Raw genomic sequence first — 15,414 nt, forward strand, 5'->3', positions numbered from 1 at the left:
CCCATGATGTCACAGACCGCACGTTTTCACAACCATCTGCCAAGTCATATAGCTGTCTTTCAGTCGTTGCCCCCCACCAGAAACATAAATAGAGACACACGAAGAAGCATTTGGTTCTCTTTTGGTCGCTCTGTTTACATTTCTGGCCTTCCAGTAAGCTATTCTTTTGATTTACTACACACGTGCAGCTTTTCCCTGTACGGGAGGGCGGCTGTAGTAGCCCAGTTTGACCACTAGATGGGTGTAAAGAACTTTGAATGCTGCATCAGTGATGAAACTACTTGAAAACAGTATGAGGCTGTCGACACGCGGACTAAAATCCATCCATCCACCCATCAGTTTTCATATATAAATATATATATATATATATATATATATATATATATACATATATATTTGTTGTGAGGCTCTTTGTGATTTTATTTTAATTCCTCTATTCTCAACAGCTCAATTCCTTTGCAAATGGTTTTGTTGATATCTCTCTCTCTCTTTTATATTCTCTCTTATATTATCCTACCTCAAAACAGCCATTATTTTTGTCCTTCCTATTTCAGGGTAACCATGGGCCTGTTGGTCCTCAAGGTATCACAGGGCCCCCAGGGAGACCAGGGGATCCAGGCATCCAAGGACCAAAGGGGCAGAAAGGTGACCCTGGCCGTGGTGGCATCATTGGACCTAAAGGAAACATGGTAAAATGTCCGTCTGTGCTTTTATCTGTGTCTATATGCAATTACTCGTGTTTCATTTTGTATTATTTCCCTCATAGGGAATGACGGGGGTACCTGGCTTCTCTGGAAACGACGGAATTCCTGTAAGCATCCTGTTTTTGGAATGCTTTTATAGATGCAATAAAAATGTTGATACCACATTGATTATCCCACTCTTCAGGGCCATCCAGGAAGTGCTGGACCCAGAGGGAAGCCCGGTGCAGATGGCTGTAACGGTACACAGGGAGAATCCGGCTTCCCGGGTCTAATCGGCCGCAGTGGGGCACCCGGTTTTCCTGTAAGTAAGCACAACTAGGTTTTATGTTGCTGTATTGCCTCTGTCTCACTTTGTTGTGTGTCCTTTCAGGGACAACTGGGCAGGAAGGGGCAGAAGGGAGACAACTTGGATGTGGCCGTGTACATACAGAGATTCAGGGTGAACATTTTGGAACATATGTCATATGAAATTGCCATTGCATTTACGTCACACGAATATTTGCATCATCTATCCACAGGGAGATCCAGGCACACCAGGCATTAATGGAATATATGTAAGACACATTCTTGGATTTGTATTTGAAAACATGAATTTGTTTGTGAAATAAATATTACCATGCGATACTTGACAGGGTCCTCCAGGTAACAGAGGATGGCAGGGTAACCCAGGCCTCACAGGGCCAAAGGTAGTAATAATGTATTCATATATTTGTAGTAACGTTAACAATTCGAAAGTGCTTACATTCGCATCTTTGCATCTTCTTCTAGGGTCCACCAGGGCCCCCAGGGCCACGCGGTCCGAAGGTAAACCATGTATTTGTGTACAGTTGATCTCTGCAAATTCACAGATTTTTTGTATAAATTTTTTTCTCAGAAAATAGGCTGTTTTTCTGCAGAAAAATACATTTGATTCACCATAAGTGGATACTCATTTATGAAAATGTGATCATAGAGGTCAAATGCACAGCAGACATGATGTACGTGTATATTTCTTTATGCGTCACTGATTTTTCGTCAAGCACTGAGATTTCGCACTTCATTCGGCGGGTCCTTGAAAGCACCATAGTTGTGTGCTGTGAGACACAAACGTATGTGTGCCTAGCTTTGACAGTCAATTTGATCGGGGCGGGGCAAAACCGACATTTTTATGGGCATATCAATTACGCACAGTTTTTCCCAATTTACTGGAGGCCCCGCACGTAACCCCCACAACAAGCGTGGATGTGCTGTATTGTATTGCAGTATTGGAGTGTCTGTATGAGGTTGGTTGTGATACATGTTGTGTTGTCTGCACAGGGCACCATGACTAAAGTATTCAAGGGGGTTAAAGGTGACCAGGTGAGTGTCTACATCTCTTGGCTGGTTATATCAGATTTCCCTTAATATCATCAAATGGTGGTCTTCCCTTTAATAGACACCGTGCCTCAATAAACACGAGGTGTTGTCATCCACACCTCGATTTTTTTCCTTAGGGAAAAAATGACTGCAAGACAAAAATACAATACACCTCAGCATGGTCTTACAGCCGTGCAACAAGTGCAAATTTTAATAGACAGAACTTTGCCAGAGCGCTAATCTATTTTTTTAAGATCTGACTGACCCAAACAACGCCCAAAATGACATCCGCCAGGCCGCATCGGTATTCATTTGACCCACTAATGCCGTAACACTGCAACACAAATGAGATCCGACCCCAAATGAGACTTCATGGAGTTAAGATAAAAATACACACAATGCTGCAGTATAAATAACATATACCATATTTTCCCGACTATAAGTCACACTTTTTCCATGGTTTGGTCCTGCGACTTATACTCCGGAGCAACTTCCGTATGTTTTTTTCCGCTCTAGCCTTGTCTGCCAGGATCTGCTGCTCCTATCACTCCTGTACCACTGAAAACGTACAATGTAAACATCAACTTATAGACAACTGAGAACGACGGAACACATATGTCCCCCAAAAGAAAATTATATTCCGCAGATTACAAGTTGCAAGTAAACTAGTTATGTCATGTTGTTTAGGCTATAGCTATCTGAATAACTGTCAATATGCTACATTAACATACCACCTGTTCACGTTACGTTAACAGACGCCTCTTTAGCCTGCTGATCTCCCTTTTATTGTTATTACCATAACTTGCCTTTCAAGATGAAATGTCTGTTCTTGGTCTTTGATGTTGTAAAATACATTTCCCCCCCAAAAAAATGCGACGCTAAGAAGTTATATACATTTCAAGAAAATTTTAATGTTCCAAATATTTCTTCCTAAATAATCTTCATAAATTTTCTCCCATAATATTGTAACTTTCCCCAGACTAATTTTCCAGAAATTACAACTTTATTTTGCTTTGTTTGTTTCTAATAATATTACGACTTTGAAAAAATAATGTATTTTGTATACAATGCTGCTATTATTTTTCCTCATAATATTTATTTTGTTTATTCTCGTAAAATTGCGACTTGTTAGAATGCAAGTTTTTTCGCGTAATATTTTTAACTTGATTCTCGTAAAATTACAGCAGATTTTTCCATTTGTGCCATTTTTCCTCATAATTATGACTTTATTCGCACAATATTATAACTTCTTCTCCAACTCACTTGTCAAAAAACTACAACTTTATTTTGTTTTGTTTGTCTCTGATAATATTAAAAATGTATTTTTTCATTCTTTAATAATTCAACTCCATGCTACTAAAATGACATTATTTTTCCTTATAATATTACAAGTTCATGCTCCTAAAATTTAGACTTTTTTTCTCATCAGAATACAATTTTTCTCTTAATATTTTGACTTTATTCTCGTAAAATTAAAAACGTTTTTTCATTTGTGCCATTGTTTTCTCGTAATTATGACTTTACTCCCATAATATTTTGACTTTATTCTTAAAATATTATAATTTTTTCCACAACCAAATTTTCCAAAAATTACACAAAATTCTCTAAATATTTTTACTTTAATTCTTGTAAAATTAGTGCTTATTTTTACATTTTGTTGTTCTTGTTTTGTTGTTTTTGTAGTTTTTTTTTTAGTTTTCTTGTTAAATTATATTTTTTGACTGTGCCACAGACCAATAATAAAACAGCTATGGGCCGCAAATGGCCCCGGGCCGCACTTTGGGCGCCCTTGCTGTAGTAATTAAATGAAAACATAATTTAAATGTACTTGTAAGTCTAATCCTAACCAACCAATCACAGACAGCATTATGTCACGCTTCACCATTTAAGCTTAAATAAGCAAAAGCGGGCCGCTATTTGAGGGAATACAGTACATCCATTGGCATCCTCATCTTTAAGTGTCATCTTACTTGCACCACAGGGAGAGATCGGGCCCCCAGGGCTCCCGGGTAACTCGACCCATCCTCACACTCTGCCCCCTTATGGACCTTTGGTTTGTACATCCATTCCATTACCTTTCCTAAAAAAAAATAACATTAGCTGAAAAACTATGACGCATCCTCTTGATTTTAGGGACCTCCTGGACCTAAGGGTGTTAAAGGAGAACAAGGAGATCTGGTATGTGCTTCCTGGTTCCTTACACTCCTCAAATTGATTCTAAAAGCATCGCTACTTCAATCCTTGCTTCATTGCAGGCTGACAACAAAGGAGAGACGGGCATTATGGGATTCCCTGGATCACGGGTGAGCATGTTTCTACATCTTCCTGTCAAATTTCAACTTCTTTCCAGACATTTTATTTCATGATGTGTACTGCATGCTGTTGTAGGGTCTACCTGGCACACCTGGGAGGCCTGGACCTAGGGTACGCTTGTCACTCCTCTGTTTGATGAGTTCCTGTATGTTATACATATACAGTGGTGTGGAGAAGTGTTTGCCCCCCCTTCCTGATTTCATTTTTTTTTTTGTCTGTCACACTTAAATGTTTCATATCATCAAACAAAATTAAATATTAGCCAATGACAACACAACTGAAGACAAAATGCAGTCTTTACATTAAACTTTTTATTATTAAGGGAGAAAAAAAATCCAAAGCTACATGTCCCTGTGTGGAAACTTGATTGCCCCCTAAACCTAATAACAGGTTGGGCCCCCCTTAGCAGCAACAACTGCAATCAAGCGTTTGTGATAACTTGCTATGAGTTTCTTCCAGCGCTGTGGAGGAGTTTTGGCCCACTCATCTTTGCAGAATTGTTGTCATTCAGTCACATTGGAGGCTTTTCCAGCATGAAGCGCCTTTTTAAGCATCAGCACAGCACAGCCACGCCACAGCATCTCAATAGGATTCAGGTCTAGGCCACTCCAAAGTATTCATTTTGTTTTTCTGAAATGCGGCGTTATTTTTACGCCAGATGTAATGGGACATACACCTTCCACAAAGTATTTCCCAAAGGTCTTGGGGATCATCAAGATGTTTTCTGGCAAAATTGAGACAAGCCTTAATGTTCTTTTTGTTCAGCAGTGGTTTTGGTCTTGGAACTCTGCCATGCAGGCCGTTTTTGCCCAGCGTCTTTCTTATGGTGGAGTCATGAACACTGACCTGAACTGAGGCAAGTGAGGCATACAGTTCTTTGGATGTTGTTGTGGGGTCTTTTGTGACCTCTTGGATGAGTCGTCGCTGTGCTCTTGGGGTCATTTTGGTTGGCCGGCCACTCCTGGGAAGGTTCACCACTGTTCCATGTTTTGGCCATTTGTGGATAATGGCAATCACTTTTTCCACTCAGGGCCATGTAGGTTTGGATTTTTTTCTCCATTAATAATAAAAAGATTCATTTAAAAATGATATTGTGTTCAGTTGTCATTGACTGAGATCTAAATTTGTTTGACGATCTGAAACATTTATGTGTGACAAACATGCAAAAAAAATAAGAAATCAGGATGGGGGCTAACACTTTTTCACACCACTGTACAAATATGTTATTAATGCTGCTGTCTTTCAGGGGGATGATGGCGAACAAGGACCAATAGGCAGAGCTGGACTAAAGGTGAGAGTTTAGCTAACGCAAAAAGTAAAATAAAGTAAAAATCGTACCACACTACTCTTTAAAACAACAGTTTAACAATCGAGATAACAAACAATGAATCAACTAATCGACTGTGGAATAATCCTGAATATATTACCCTTTTGATGAACTCTCTTTTCTAGGGAGTGAGGGGTGAAGCAGGAGAACTGGTTTCAGCAGGGTCCTCGTTTTCAGCAGGTAGGTCAACTAATGAGCTTAAAAACAAAAACAACAAATTAATAATTAGCCTTGATTTGGTTGATCACTGAAATGTTGCTTGATAGCTGCACGGTTGCTAACAAAGATGTTTTTACCTAACGAGCCGGTGCCCCCGGTTCCCCTGGTGAGCAGGGTGTACAAGGCGAGAGGGGCCCCATAGGAGACCAAGGCATTCCCGGACCACCAGGGCGTCCCCCTTCTCACACGCAGCAACAAGGTCTGTAAATGGAGACACTTCTTGGCACATTTCATGCAGTTCAATCACACGATTTCCTCATATAGTGGCCTCCACTCCAATAGACCCCAACCCCAATTGACAGGGCGCCTCCCCTTAAATAAATGCCTCCTTTTCCACTCTGGAATAACAGGTGTTGCTATTAGGGGGCTGTAATTACATGTACTATGACTGATACCATCGTATGTCGCAGCAAACGTCGTTATCACAACATCCACACTGCCTGCAGGTCAGACCTGGCATCTGGAAAGCTGAAGTTTACAGTGATGATTAAAAAGAAAGTGCAGCACAAAGCATTTTGGAGCAAACAAAAACTGCTAAACATTTCATTGCTGACTCATCAATGACCCTTAATAGGTGCCTGGTATTCTCTGCAGTTGAGTAAATGAGCACCCTCGATCGCTATATGAGGACATACGGTGGCCCAGGATCAAAAGTTAAAATAAATGCTGTCACTCTTTCCTTGTTCGTCAGTGTTTGATTTTGGTGGACCGTTTGGACGGAAGGGCGAGCCAGGAGACAAGGGCCAACACGGGGAACCAGGAAGTCCTGCAGTCACCGCAGGACCTCCGGGTGTCCCAGGTCGCCCAGGTTATAGGGGGCCTCCGGGTCCCAAAGGATCATGTGAGTGAAGGAACGACTGCAAATGTGTGTGATACTTAATTAGAATTTTATTGTCTGACTGTTTTCCATGCTATCTCAAGGGCAAGAGTTCTTCAAGGGGTCTCCTGGAGGAAGAGGGAGGCCCGGAAATGCGGGCTTCAAGGGAGTCAAAGGTGATGTTGTTACCGTTTTTGCTAAGAAGGACTGGTGGTGTTTTAATTTGTGGTTTTGTTGTGGTTTTGTGAATGTCTTTGTGTCTTCAGGTGATCACGGAGAATGTGAATGCACCGTCAACAACTCCCCACCCGGACCTCCCGGCCTTGTCGGTGACCTTGGAGACGTCGGAATGACGGGCGAGTTTGGCCAAGAGGGTGATGTCGGAGGCCCGGGTCCCCCAGGACTGGATGGATTTCCTGTAAGAAAAATCAGACATGATCACTTTAAGCTTAAAACATTCCAACTCCCCGCTCACCCATCTTCTCGCCCTGCAGGGAACTCCAGGGCTCGCTGGTGAGCCAGGTCCAAAAGGCAGAAAAGGAGACACCGCGGTGGCCACTCAGAAAGGTGGCATTTCCTTGTTCAATTTCATGTCATTACTGTGACACTCAGATTAGGTATAGCGTACCATGCTCATGCACGACCAGCACATGCAAAGGCACGTGACACAGACTTGTCGTATAAACTCTCCGGATGTTCTGACCTCCTGTTTCCATGCCAGTGATGCATTGAGGAAATGAATGCCTCCTGGAGATGTTGTGCCACAGTATGGATGTAGCACAACATCCCGTAGCTGACGTCATGTTGTACTTCTTTAAACAGCAAACTAGTTGAGACTAACCAAGTCATGCGTTCCAATTTGTTTCCATTGCTTGAAGACCATAAAAAGTCAATTCCACACAGTCGTTCTGCAGTTCCACAATGTGCATGTGCAATCGTCGTTTATCACAGTTAATTGGTTCCAGATCCGACTGGGTAAGTGAATTTCCGCGAAGTAGGATTCAATATTAATAAAAGGAATGTTTTCATAGTTAGAGCATAGCATATGACTTTCTAAATACGTTTTTTAGCATTATTAGTGCCCTGTAGACCTGTGCCCTGAAATAACACCCCTCTAGCCCCTCCCCTTGCTCTGTGTGGACACAAACGCCGCCACACATCTTGACCAATGACATTTGCCTTTAATGGGGAAAAAAGCGTAAAAAACCCAACAACCCAATTGGCTCCCAACGACACGAGCCGGCTCCTGTCGTTCATTTCAATCGTTCGCGATTGACATATCACTAGTTTTGAGCATTATTAGGGCGCTGCAGACATGAAATACTGTAACACCCCTATAGTCACCTTTACACTCCTACTATGCTTTGTTTACACCACATTGCACAACTCTTATGTGCAGGCCACAGGATCATTACAGGGACACGAGAGATGGCCACGGATTTAAGCATAGCAAGCTACCAAGCTAACTAGTGTTGTGGGAAAAAAAATGTCTTAAGAAAAAAGAATGTCTGAATAAAGACAGGGAGGTCAGACAACATACAGAAGAAGGCCAAAGAAAGAAGCCAAAAACTTACCACTTCCACAGGGAATGAGAACTTTTTTTCACCATGTCATGTTGGACATGCCATGACTGACTTCATGCAGTGCAAGTTAAGGTAATGTAATATAAGGAAATGTCTCATCAGTGTAACATTACGAACACCTAGTGACCAGAAAGCTACATATGACTTGTCTTTTAATATTTTGGACTAATAATAGGCCATAATCAAATTAATTAATCATTTATTAATTAATAAAAAAATGTAAAGCCGCAATAGAGCGAGGGAGTGATGTTCGAACTGCAAAGTGGCAAGGGACGACTGTATTGTATTAATGTTCCTTTATGATGTCCACAGGGTATCCTGGAGACCCCGGGATTTGGGGCCGAGATGGTGAACCGGGAAATCCTGGGGCTCCAGGTCTAGTTGGTCTGCCCGGTTTCCCTGGCAGTCGAGGTCTTCCAGTGAGTCCAGCACTGGTCATCTGTCATGTCTTTATGAAAGCGGCTTTGATTGTCACTGTCTAAATGTCAACAGGGAGACAATTCCAAGGGAGAAAGCGGAGAAAAAGGTTCCCCCGGTCTACCTGGTCGTCCTGGTGCACCTGGACTGAGAGGAGAGCCAGGTCCAGAGCTGGAGGGTTTCAAAGGGCAGCCTGGTTTACCCGGTGATGCTGGCCTCAATGGCTATCCTGGAGTTCCAGGAACTCCCGGCAGCCCAGGTAAAAGAGGCATCTGAGAAGGACAGATCTTTGAGGCTCTCCTTCTACTAAGTGTTTCAGTTTAACTTCCTCATCCTCGTATCAACTCTTTTCACTTGTTTTGAAAAGCGTATTAATGGCTTGTGAATTGAAACATGTAAGCATGAAGTATATTTTGCCATTGTACTATGACATCTCCTTTGCTTCCAGTTGTCACCCTGTTGCAGGGCCTGCAGCCATCAAACCAGCTCGGCCCGAGCTTGTTTGCAATAATGCTTGAGCTTTTTGAATAATATCTTGTACCGAACGCCTCTCTCCTTCTCTCTTGTTTGCAACTGAAAGGCGGCTGTAGTCCGACAGGAGATGGAGGACAGTGGGATGTGACAGGTAGCGGGTATAATGACGTTTACAACTCACTTAGCAACAGCTTTGCTCCCGTGTGCATGTTTGCTATTGATTTGCCATTGAAGTACTTTTGTAGAACACGTTAATGTAGCTAATTTAAGAATCTTGTAGTATAGAATTCACGCTGGGCACCAAAGTCACCTCAATTTTAGCTTCATTAGATCTCTATATGATCCCATCATTAATTTGTGCATATAATTTCTTCTTAGGTCCTTGTGACACTTTTCCAGGACCTCCTGGACTTCCCGGTTCTACTGGACCGAGAGGACTACCTGGTCTCCAAGGTAACAAGCCCCAAACTGTCTTGCTTTAAGGCAAGTAGGACTAACTATGTCTTTATTTCATAACCCATTAGGTCTTCCAGGTGAAAAGGGGGTCCCAGGTCTATTTGGACTACAGGGAGAAAAAGGAGAAACAGGGGACTATGGCCCAGGTGGCCGTCCAGGACCACCAGGCAAGACTACATCAGTGAAACTAATGTTTACCAACCCTAATATAGTTTGCTCTTGTTTTATTAACCTGGATGATCACTAATGACAGGTTTTTCCGGGCCCCGTGGTGATTTGGGCTTCCCCGGGAGGAAGGGGTCAGTGGGATCTCCTGGCGTTCCTGGGGCGTCCGGACGGAATGGAGCACCCGGGGACAGAGGAGTTCATGGTGAAATCTTGGGCGCATCGCCTGGACCCCCTGGTGACCCAGGATTGTATGGGCTGCAAGGGAATAGAGGTCATGCTGGAGATCAAGGCGAGCCGGGTTATCCAGGTGAGCTTTATTTTGAAACTTTTTAGGTCGAACACAAACCTGGGAGGCTCGATCACGCAGGCAGGCATTCTTTTGAGATTCCGTCGTATCTGAGAGGTCTTATTTGATGTTTCGATTATTCTGGCGCTCCAGGAATGGGGGGCATGCCTGGTATGATTGGTTCCAAGGGCGACTTTGGCCCTCCTGGCCCACAGGGTGTTGAAGGGAGTACTGGACAGCCAGGCATTTATGGATACCCTGGAGATTCTGGAAAAGATGGTCCACCAGGGCCGCCGGGTGCCATTGGACAACCAGGTGACTTAAGATTGCATAGTTCTTAGCAATGTCCTTACTTATATCGAAATCCCTCCTTGCATCTTTCTGTACTCAAGGCTTAACTGGAGAACGGGGAACTGAAGGAAACCCAGGTCCTCCAGGTCCGATTGGGCTAATAGGGTACCCAGGGGAGCCAGGTAATGATGGTGTTCTTGGAGAGAATGGCTCACCAGGTAACGCAGGACAGCCTGGACCGGATGGACGACCAGGAGCTCCAGGAATGAAAGGTAGGATTTCGTAATATACTCTAACCCAAATGTCCATGGTTCATGCAATTTGGTCACCACAATGATTCTCTGTTTTCCAGGATATAAAGGGTCTCCTGGCATGTCAGGCTTTGCAGGGGTCACGGGTAACACAGGTACTAAAGGATTCAGTGGGGTGAAAGGAGACACTGGACTACCCGGTCAAATTGGCCTGAGAGGAATGACAGGTCCAAGTGGAGAAAAAGGTGCAAGACTTATTTTTTCTTATTTATGATTAGTTATTAGAAATACTTTCTCACCCACTATCGCCATCGAATTTCAGGTGATCGTGGTTTGAGGGGTCCGCCTGGGGAGAAGCCTGAGATCCCCGCAAAGTTGATTGTCGACATGAAGGGACCCAAGGGGGACCGTGGAAACCAAGGAAATAATGGCTTCACCGGGCCAAGAGGTTAATCAGATAGTTTCCATCACTGAAAACCCTCCCGTGTCTTCTCGCTTCCTCACATGTGACTGCTTTCCACAGGCTTGAAGGGTTTACCTGGTGTTCCAGGCCTTGAGGGAGGCCACGGTTTCCCTGGGGAACCTAGTCATGAAAAAGGTTTCCAAGGGCATCCGGGTGCCCAGGGGCTACCGGGGTTGAAAGGAATGCCGGGTCGTACAGGAAATCGAGGAATTTCTGGCTTTGAGGGGATGAGCGGTGGTAAGGTGAGTCTTTGGAATGTTTTGTCCCGTTTGTTTATGGAGTTCATTTAACTTCTTGTTCTTGTTTCGAGGGGGTAAAAGGAAGTCCTGGTGCCTATGGTGCGACAGGAGATAAGGGCAGGAAGGGAATCAAAGGTACAAACTCCAGACAGGATCTAAATTCTAATACTTGTTGGCAAATACGTAGTTTGGCATCTCTACATACTGTATTCTTATTTAAGGTAACAGAGGACCTCGCATCGACATCCCAGGACCAACCGGACTAAGAGGAGAGGTTGGTTCCACAGGAGACCAAGGTAGGATAAAATAATGTTTTGCTCTAATGCCTACTTCAGAGCCTTACTTTGCTGTTATGAAATGTTTGATTTCAACTCAAATAGGTGGGAAAGGCTTAACTGGACTGACTGGAGACAGGGGTCTCCCTGGTTTTCATGGTATCGAAGGGAAAAGGGGACCGTCAGGTGATGCAGGCGATGTGGGATATCCAGGTAAGGTGTTCACGTGACAGGATATAGTATAAGTCTTTTACAGAACTTATATTGTAATTGCTGTTCCACATATTTCAGGCTCAGATGGACAGCAAGGGACTCCAGGCAACCAAGGTCAGAAGGGTTTTCCTGGACCATCCGGAAAAGAAGGGCATCCAGGTTTCCCTGGCTTTCCAGGAAATAAAGGTAAAGGGATCTTTAGACTAATTCACTGTCTTTCTTTCTGTAGACACGTCTTGTCATTTGTTGTGTTCATCATTTATTTGCAAATGTATGCAGGCTTCCCTGGTCTGGTTGGTCTTTATGGATTAGATGGCCTGAAAGGACAAAAGGGTGTCTCTGGAATCACAGGTCTGTCATTCTGGTTGATTTAGTTCATGTTCAGGCTGTAGGTATTGAACGTTTCTGTTATGGCTTGCCAGGTTTGGATATCATCGGGCCAGCTGGTCACCCTGGAGCCAAGGGAGAAAAGGGGGAGGGCGGCACCCTCAACAACCAGACAGGCGCGCCAGGTGTCGCAGGTTCAAAAGGATTTCAGGGTGATTTTGGTAAGACAGTTACTGAGCTCTCAGTTGACCAGTTTTTGTAGCATTGAGCATTTGGGACGATGCTAAGATCATGCCCATGTTGGATCTGTTCAGGTGACCAAGGCCAACCTGGATCAGCAGGGTTTCGTGGGCCCGTAGGACCAGATGGGAAACCAGACAGACCAGGATCTGTTGGGGATAAGGGCTTTAGTGGAACTAAAGGGTACCAAGGTTAGAAAACGGTCACTACCATGGCTGTTTACCTGAATTTTAGAGTGTTCTAGTGGCAATCCCAGCCCACAGGCCTATTTCCGGAAGAATGGTTCAACATATTTCTTACATTCTGAGCATTTTTTGGGGGTTCTAACCCTAAAATGTTTTGTTTCCTAGGTTTCCCTGGACCCAGAGGTTTTCCTGGCACTGATGCTGCCCCTGGAGAAAAGGGTACACTGGGAACACTCGGGTTTCCAGGAGTCCCGGGCAGGAAAGGTTTTAAAGGAGACCAGGGTCCATTTGGATATCGGGGACCAAATGGGATTTCTGGGAGGAAAGGTATGCATACAACTATACTGTACATTTACAACTGGAAGATGCCCGGGGGGATACATTGTGGTCCTCCAAGACCATGCATTTCTAGAGTTTATGATTTTCTTCCAGGTGACAAAGGACAACAAGGCTCAATGGGGATTCCTGGTATGATTGGGGTCAAAGGTGAGAGAGGCCCAGTTGGCCCTAAAGGAGATGCTGGACCTTCAGGTATGGTTTTACCTATCTTGTTGATTGGGGTCCGAAGTATGTCAAGCATGGTTCTTACTTGATGCATTTGTCCCATTTGCAGGTGTACGTGGGTTACCAGGAAACCAGGGCTCGGCTCCACTGCCTATTACACTCCCAGGAGAGAGGGGGCCTCCTGGACCACAGGGCATTCAGGGACCGAGAGGTGTACAAGGAGAACTGGGACCCCGGGGACCTCCTGGTGATGCTGGTCAGTTTTTGTAAAAATAAAATAAAATAATTAACACAAATAATACAGTATAATATATAGTATAAATAAAATAGTAATAAAATAAAATAATATTAAATAATAATAAAATAATAATATTGTATAAATAAAAACAAAATAAACCAATTAATAAATAAAATAACTAAAGTAGATAAGAAATAAATATAAATAACTAAATTAATTAAAAAACAAAATAAGGCCTAATGTTGAATACATTTAAATAATGCATTTTAAACATGCAGCATATCTTATCTATTTTTTTTCTACAGGTTTTATAGGACCGGCTGGGCAGAAGGGCATGCCCGGAATAGGTGGCAGACCAGGAACGCCTGGGTTCCGTGGTGAGCCAGGTCAAGTGGGCCATGCCGGTCTGCGAGGCATGGAAGGTGCGTCTGTCCCACTGCTTCAATGATTAGTGCAAATAAGCTCGGATTAAAGGATTGGAAAAGTAGGTGCAGGTTTAGGCAGGGAAGCGGTTATTTGCAAACAGGAACATTTGTTTTGTAAAAGTTTGTTTTGGTGTATGAAATGCGTTTTTTCATGAAAGTATGTTAATGCTGTTTAGAAGTTGTTTGTAACACCACGCTACAGTTTGGTTGGTTTTGCCTCATCACAGGTCACCCAGGAAAAGCAGGCACCCCAGGATTGCCCGGCATGCCCGGCCGCAGCGTCAGTGTGGGATACTTGCTAGTCAAGCACAGTCAGTCCGAGCAGACCCCCATGTGCCCCGTGGGGATGTCTAAATTATGGGGTGGTTACAGTCTGTTGTACCTGGAGGGCCAGGAAAAGGCCCATAACCAGGATCTTGGTGAGTTTCCCCCATTTGAAATAATGAAAATACAAATAAAGTAATCCCCCATTTATTGCGGTTAATTGGTTCCAGAACCGACTGTGATAAGTGAATTTCCAATCAAATACAGTTAATACAATAAATACAGCGTTTTTTTTAACATTATTGGAGCCCTCTACCCCTGAAATAACACCCCTATGGATAGATAGATAGACAGAAAAATGTCATCATGAACTTAATCACTTAATCACAAATTAATACAACCAAGGCAAGACGTGAGAGATAAGAAAAATAAGAAATAGAATAAGAATTAAATAAATACAGAACAGATCACGACAAATTTGTCGTGCAATAATACATAATAAATAACAATAATACGTAATAAGGTAATAAGTGCAGTCCTGTGTGTGTTGGTATCGCTCCCCCTCTGTTGTGTTGAAAAGCCGCATGGCGTGGGGGAGGAATGATCTGCTCAGTCTTTCGGTGGAGCAGGACAGTGATAGTAATCTGCCACTTCTATTACCCAATAGAGTGGACATAATCAAGAGACAATAAGCCATTTAAGAAGTAAATAAGACTCGTCCTCGTGTGTGTTGCAATAAATATGTTCCCGACGTGTGGTGCACAGGAAGTGATGTCAGGGTTGAGTTGAGTTTTAGCTTGGAGTGGATTACGGCCGCAACAGTGTCCCGTGTTATTATTATGATTATTGTTATGTTATTATTATTATGATTATTGTTATTGTGCTTGTTGTGAGATCATTCAAAACTGCAATCATTCAAACCTGTTGTTCCGGCGATGGAGTGCTTGTGTGCCTCACATTACAGGAAAGTAATTAGTGACACCTAGTGACCAGTGTAGAGTACTACATTGCATCATGTCTTTGAATGCTTCTTCTGAATGCCTTACATTTGTATTTTAGTTCATTTAGCTATTTTTACGCTTAAATGCTTCATTTAGGCAAAAAATAAGTAACATTTGCTTAAATGTGCATATTTATTCACTAATAAAACAGCATGATTTATTCATTTATATATTTTTGAAAACAGTGATAGAGTGAAGCCCCAAGATTCGAACCACAATGCAGCGAGGGACGACTGTAATCTGTTCCAAGATCAAATATTTCATCGTAAAACCTTTGCAGGCAACGCTTCAAGTAACACTTAAACATTTTGAAGGCGTGATGTGAAGGTCATTTGTGTCATACAAGTGTACAAAGAAGTTAGCCACGGTTAATATTAAGATGTAAAAATAGTGAAGGTA

At 43.0% G+C, this 15,414-nt stretch overlaps 2 protein-coding genes across 6 annotated transcripts in view; one reads left to right on the forward strand and one right to left on the reverse strand.

Moving 5' to 3' along the window:
* Positions 1-15,414, forward strand: part of col4a2 (collagen, type IV, alpha 2) — a 62,514-nt gene that overhangs the window by 39,662 nt on the left and 7,438 nt on the right. For both annotated transcript variants that reach the window (XM_054786092.1, XM_054786093.1), the window contains 42 exons: positions 555-689; positions 767-811; positions 889-1,005; positions 1,075-1,143; positions 1,223-1,258; positions 1,337-1,390; positions 1,473-1,508; positions 2,001-2,042; positions 4,021-4,092; positions 4,173-4,217; positions 4,295-4,342; positions 4,428-4,463; positions 5,599-5,643; positions 5,805-5,859; positions 5,984-6,097; positions 6,590-6,739; positions 6,820-6,891; positions 6,982-7,133; positions 7,210-7,282; positions 8,611-8,717; positions 8,791-8,974; positions 9,296-9,340; positions 9,568-9,642; positions 9,714-9,812; positions 9,899-10,120; positions 10,253-10,414; positions 10,492-10,662; positions 10,743-10,886; positions 10,964-11,089; positions 11,165-11,346; positions 11,415-11,478; positions 11,565-11,639; positions 11,724-11,831; positions 11,910-12,017; positions 12,111-12,182; positions 12,254-12,379; positions 12,473-12,589; positions 12,749-12,910; positions 13,016-13,114; positions 13,197-13,343; positions 13,631-13,747; positions 13,978-14,169. In XM_054786092.1, coding sequence (XP_054642067.1) covers positions 555-689; positions 767-811; positions 889-1,005; positions 1,075-1,143; positions 1,223-1,258; positions 1,337-1,390; positions 1,473-1,508; positions 2,001-2,042; positions 4,021-4,092; positions 4,173-4,217; positions 4,295-4,342; positions 4,428-4,463; positions 5,599-5,643; positions 5,805-5,859; positions 5,984-6,097; positions 6,590-6,739; positions 6,820-6,891; positions 6,982-7,133; positions 7,210-7,282; positions 8,611-8,717; positions 8,791-8,974; positions 9,296-9,340; positions 9,568-9,642; positions 9,714-9,812; positions 9,899-10,120; positions 10,253-10,414; positions 10,492-10,662; positions 10,743-10,886; positions 10,964-11,089; positions 11,165-11,346; positions 11,415-11,478; positions 11,565-11,639; positions 11,724-11,831; positions 11,910-12,017; positions 12,111-12,182; positions 12,254-12,379; positions 12,473-12,589; positions 12,749-12,910; positions 13,016-13,114; positions 13,197-13,343; positions 13,631-13,747; positions 13,978-14,169 — 4,300 coding nt within the window. The remainder of the gene's footprint in view (positions 1-554; positions 690-766; positions 812-888; positions 1,006-1,074; positions 1,144-1,222; positions 1,259-1,336; positions 1,391-1,472; positions 1,509-2,000; positions 2,043-4,020; positions 4,093-4,172; positions 4,218-4,294; positions 4,343-4,427; positions 4,464-5,598; positions 5,644-5,804; positions 5,860-5,983; positions 6,098-6,589; positions 6,740-6,819; positions 6,892-6,981; positions 7,134-7,209; positions 7,283-8,610; positions 8,718-8,790; positions 8,975-9,295; positions 9,341-9,567; positions 9,643-9,713; positions 9,813-9,898; positions 10,121-10,252; positions 10,415-10,491; positions 10,663-10,742; positions 10,887-10,963; positions 11,090-11,164; positions 11,347-11,414; positions 11,479-11,564; positions 11,640-11,723; positions 11,832-11,909; positions 12,018-12,110; positions 12,183-12,253; positions 12,380-12,472; positions 12,590-12,748; positions 12,911-13,015; positions 13,115-13,196; positions 13,344-13,630; positions 13,748-13,977; positions 14,170-15,414) is intronic.
* rab20 (RAB20, member RAS oncogene family) overlaps positions 1-15,414 on the reverse strand; it is a 43,895-nt gene that overhangs the window by 12,485 nt on the left and 15,996 nt on the right. For 2 of the 4 annotated variants that reach the window (XM_054786098.1, XM_054786101.1), the window contains 5 exons: positions 5,976-7,131; positions 5,780-5,876; positions 1,447-1,538; positions 783-1,003; positions 518-675 (listed from right to left, as the gene is read on the reverse strand). The gene's annotated coding sequence lies outside the window, so the exon portion shown is untranslated. Of the gene's footprint in view, positions 1-406; positions 676-782; positions 1,004-1,446; positions 1,539-5,779; positions 5,877-5,975; positions 7,132-15,414 lie in introns of those variants that run through there. The other 2 variants (XM_054786099.1, XM_054786100.1) reach the window with 2 other exon arrangements.

The sequence above is a fragment of the Dunckerocampus dactyliophorus genome, chromosome 9 (assembly GCF_027744805.1).
Source record: "Dunckerocampus dactyliophorus isolate RoL2022-P2 chromosome 9, RoL_Ddac_1.1, whole genome shotgun sequence".
NCBI lineage: Eukaryota > Metazoa > Chordata > Actinopteri > Syngnathiformes > Syngnathidae > Dunckerocampus > Dunckerocampus dactyliophorus.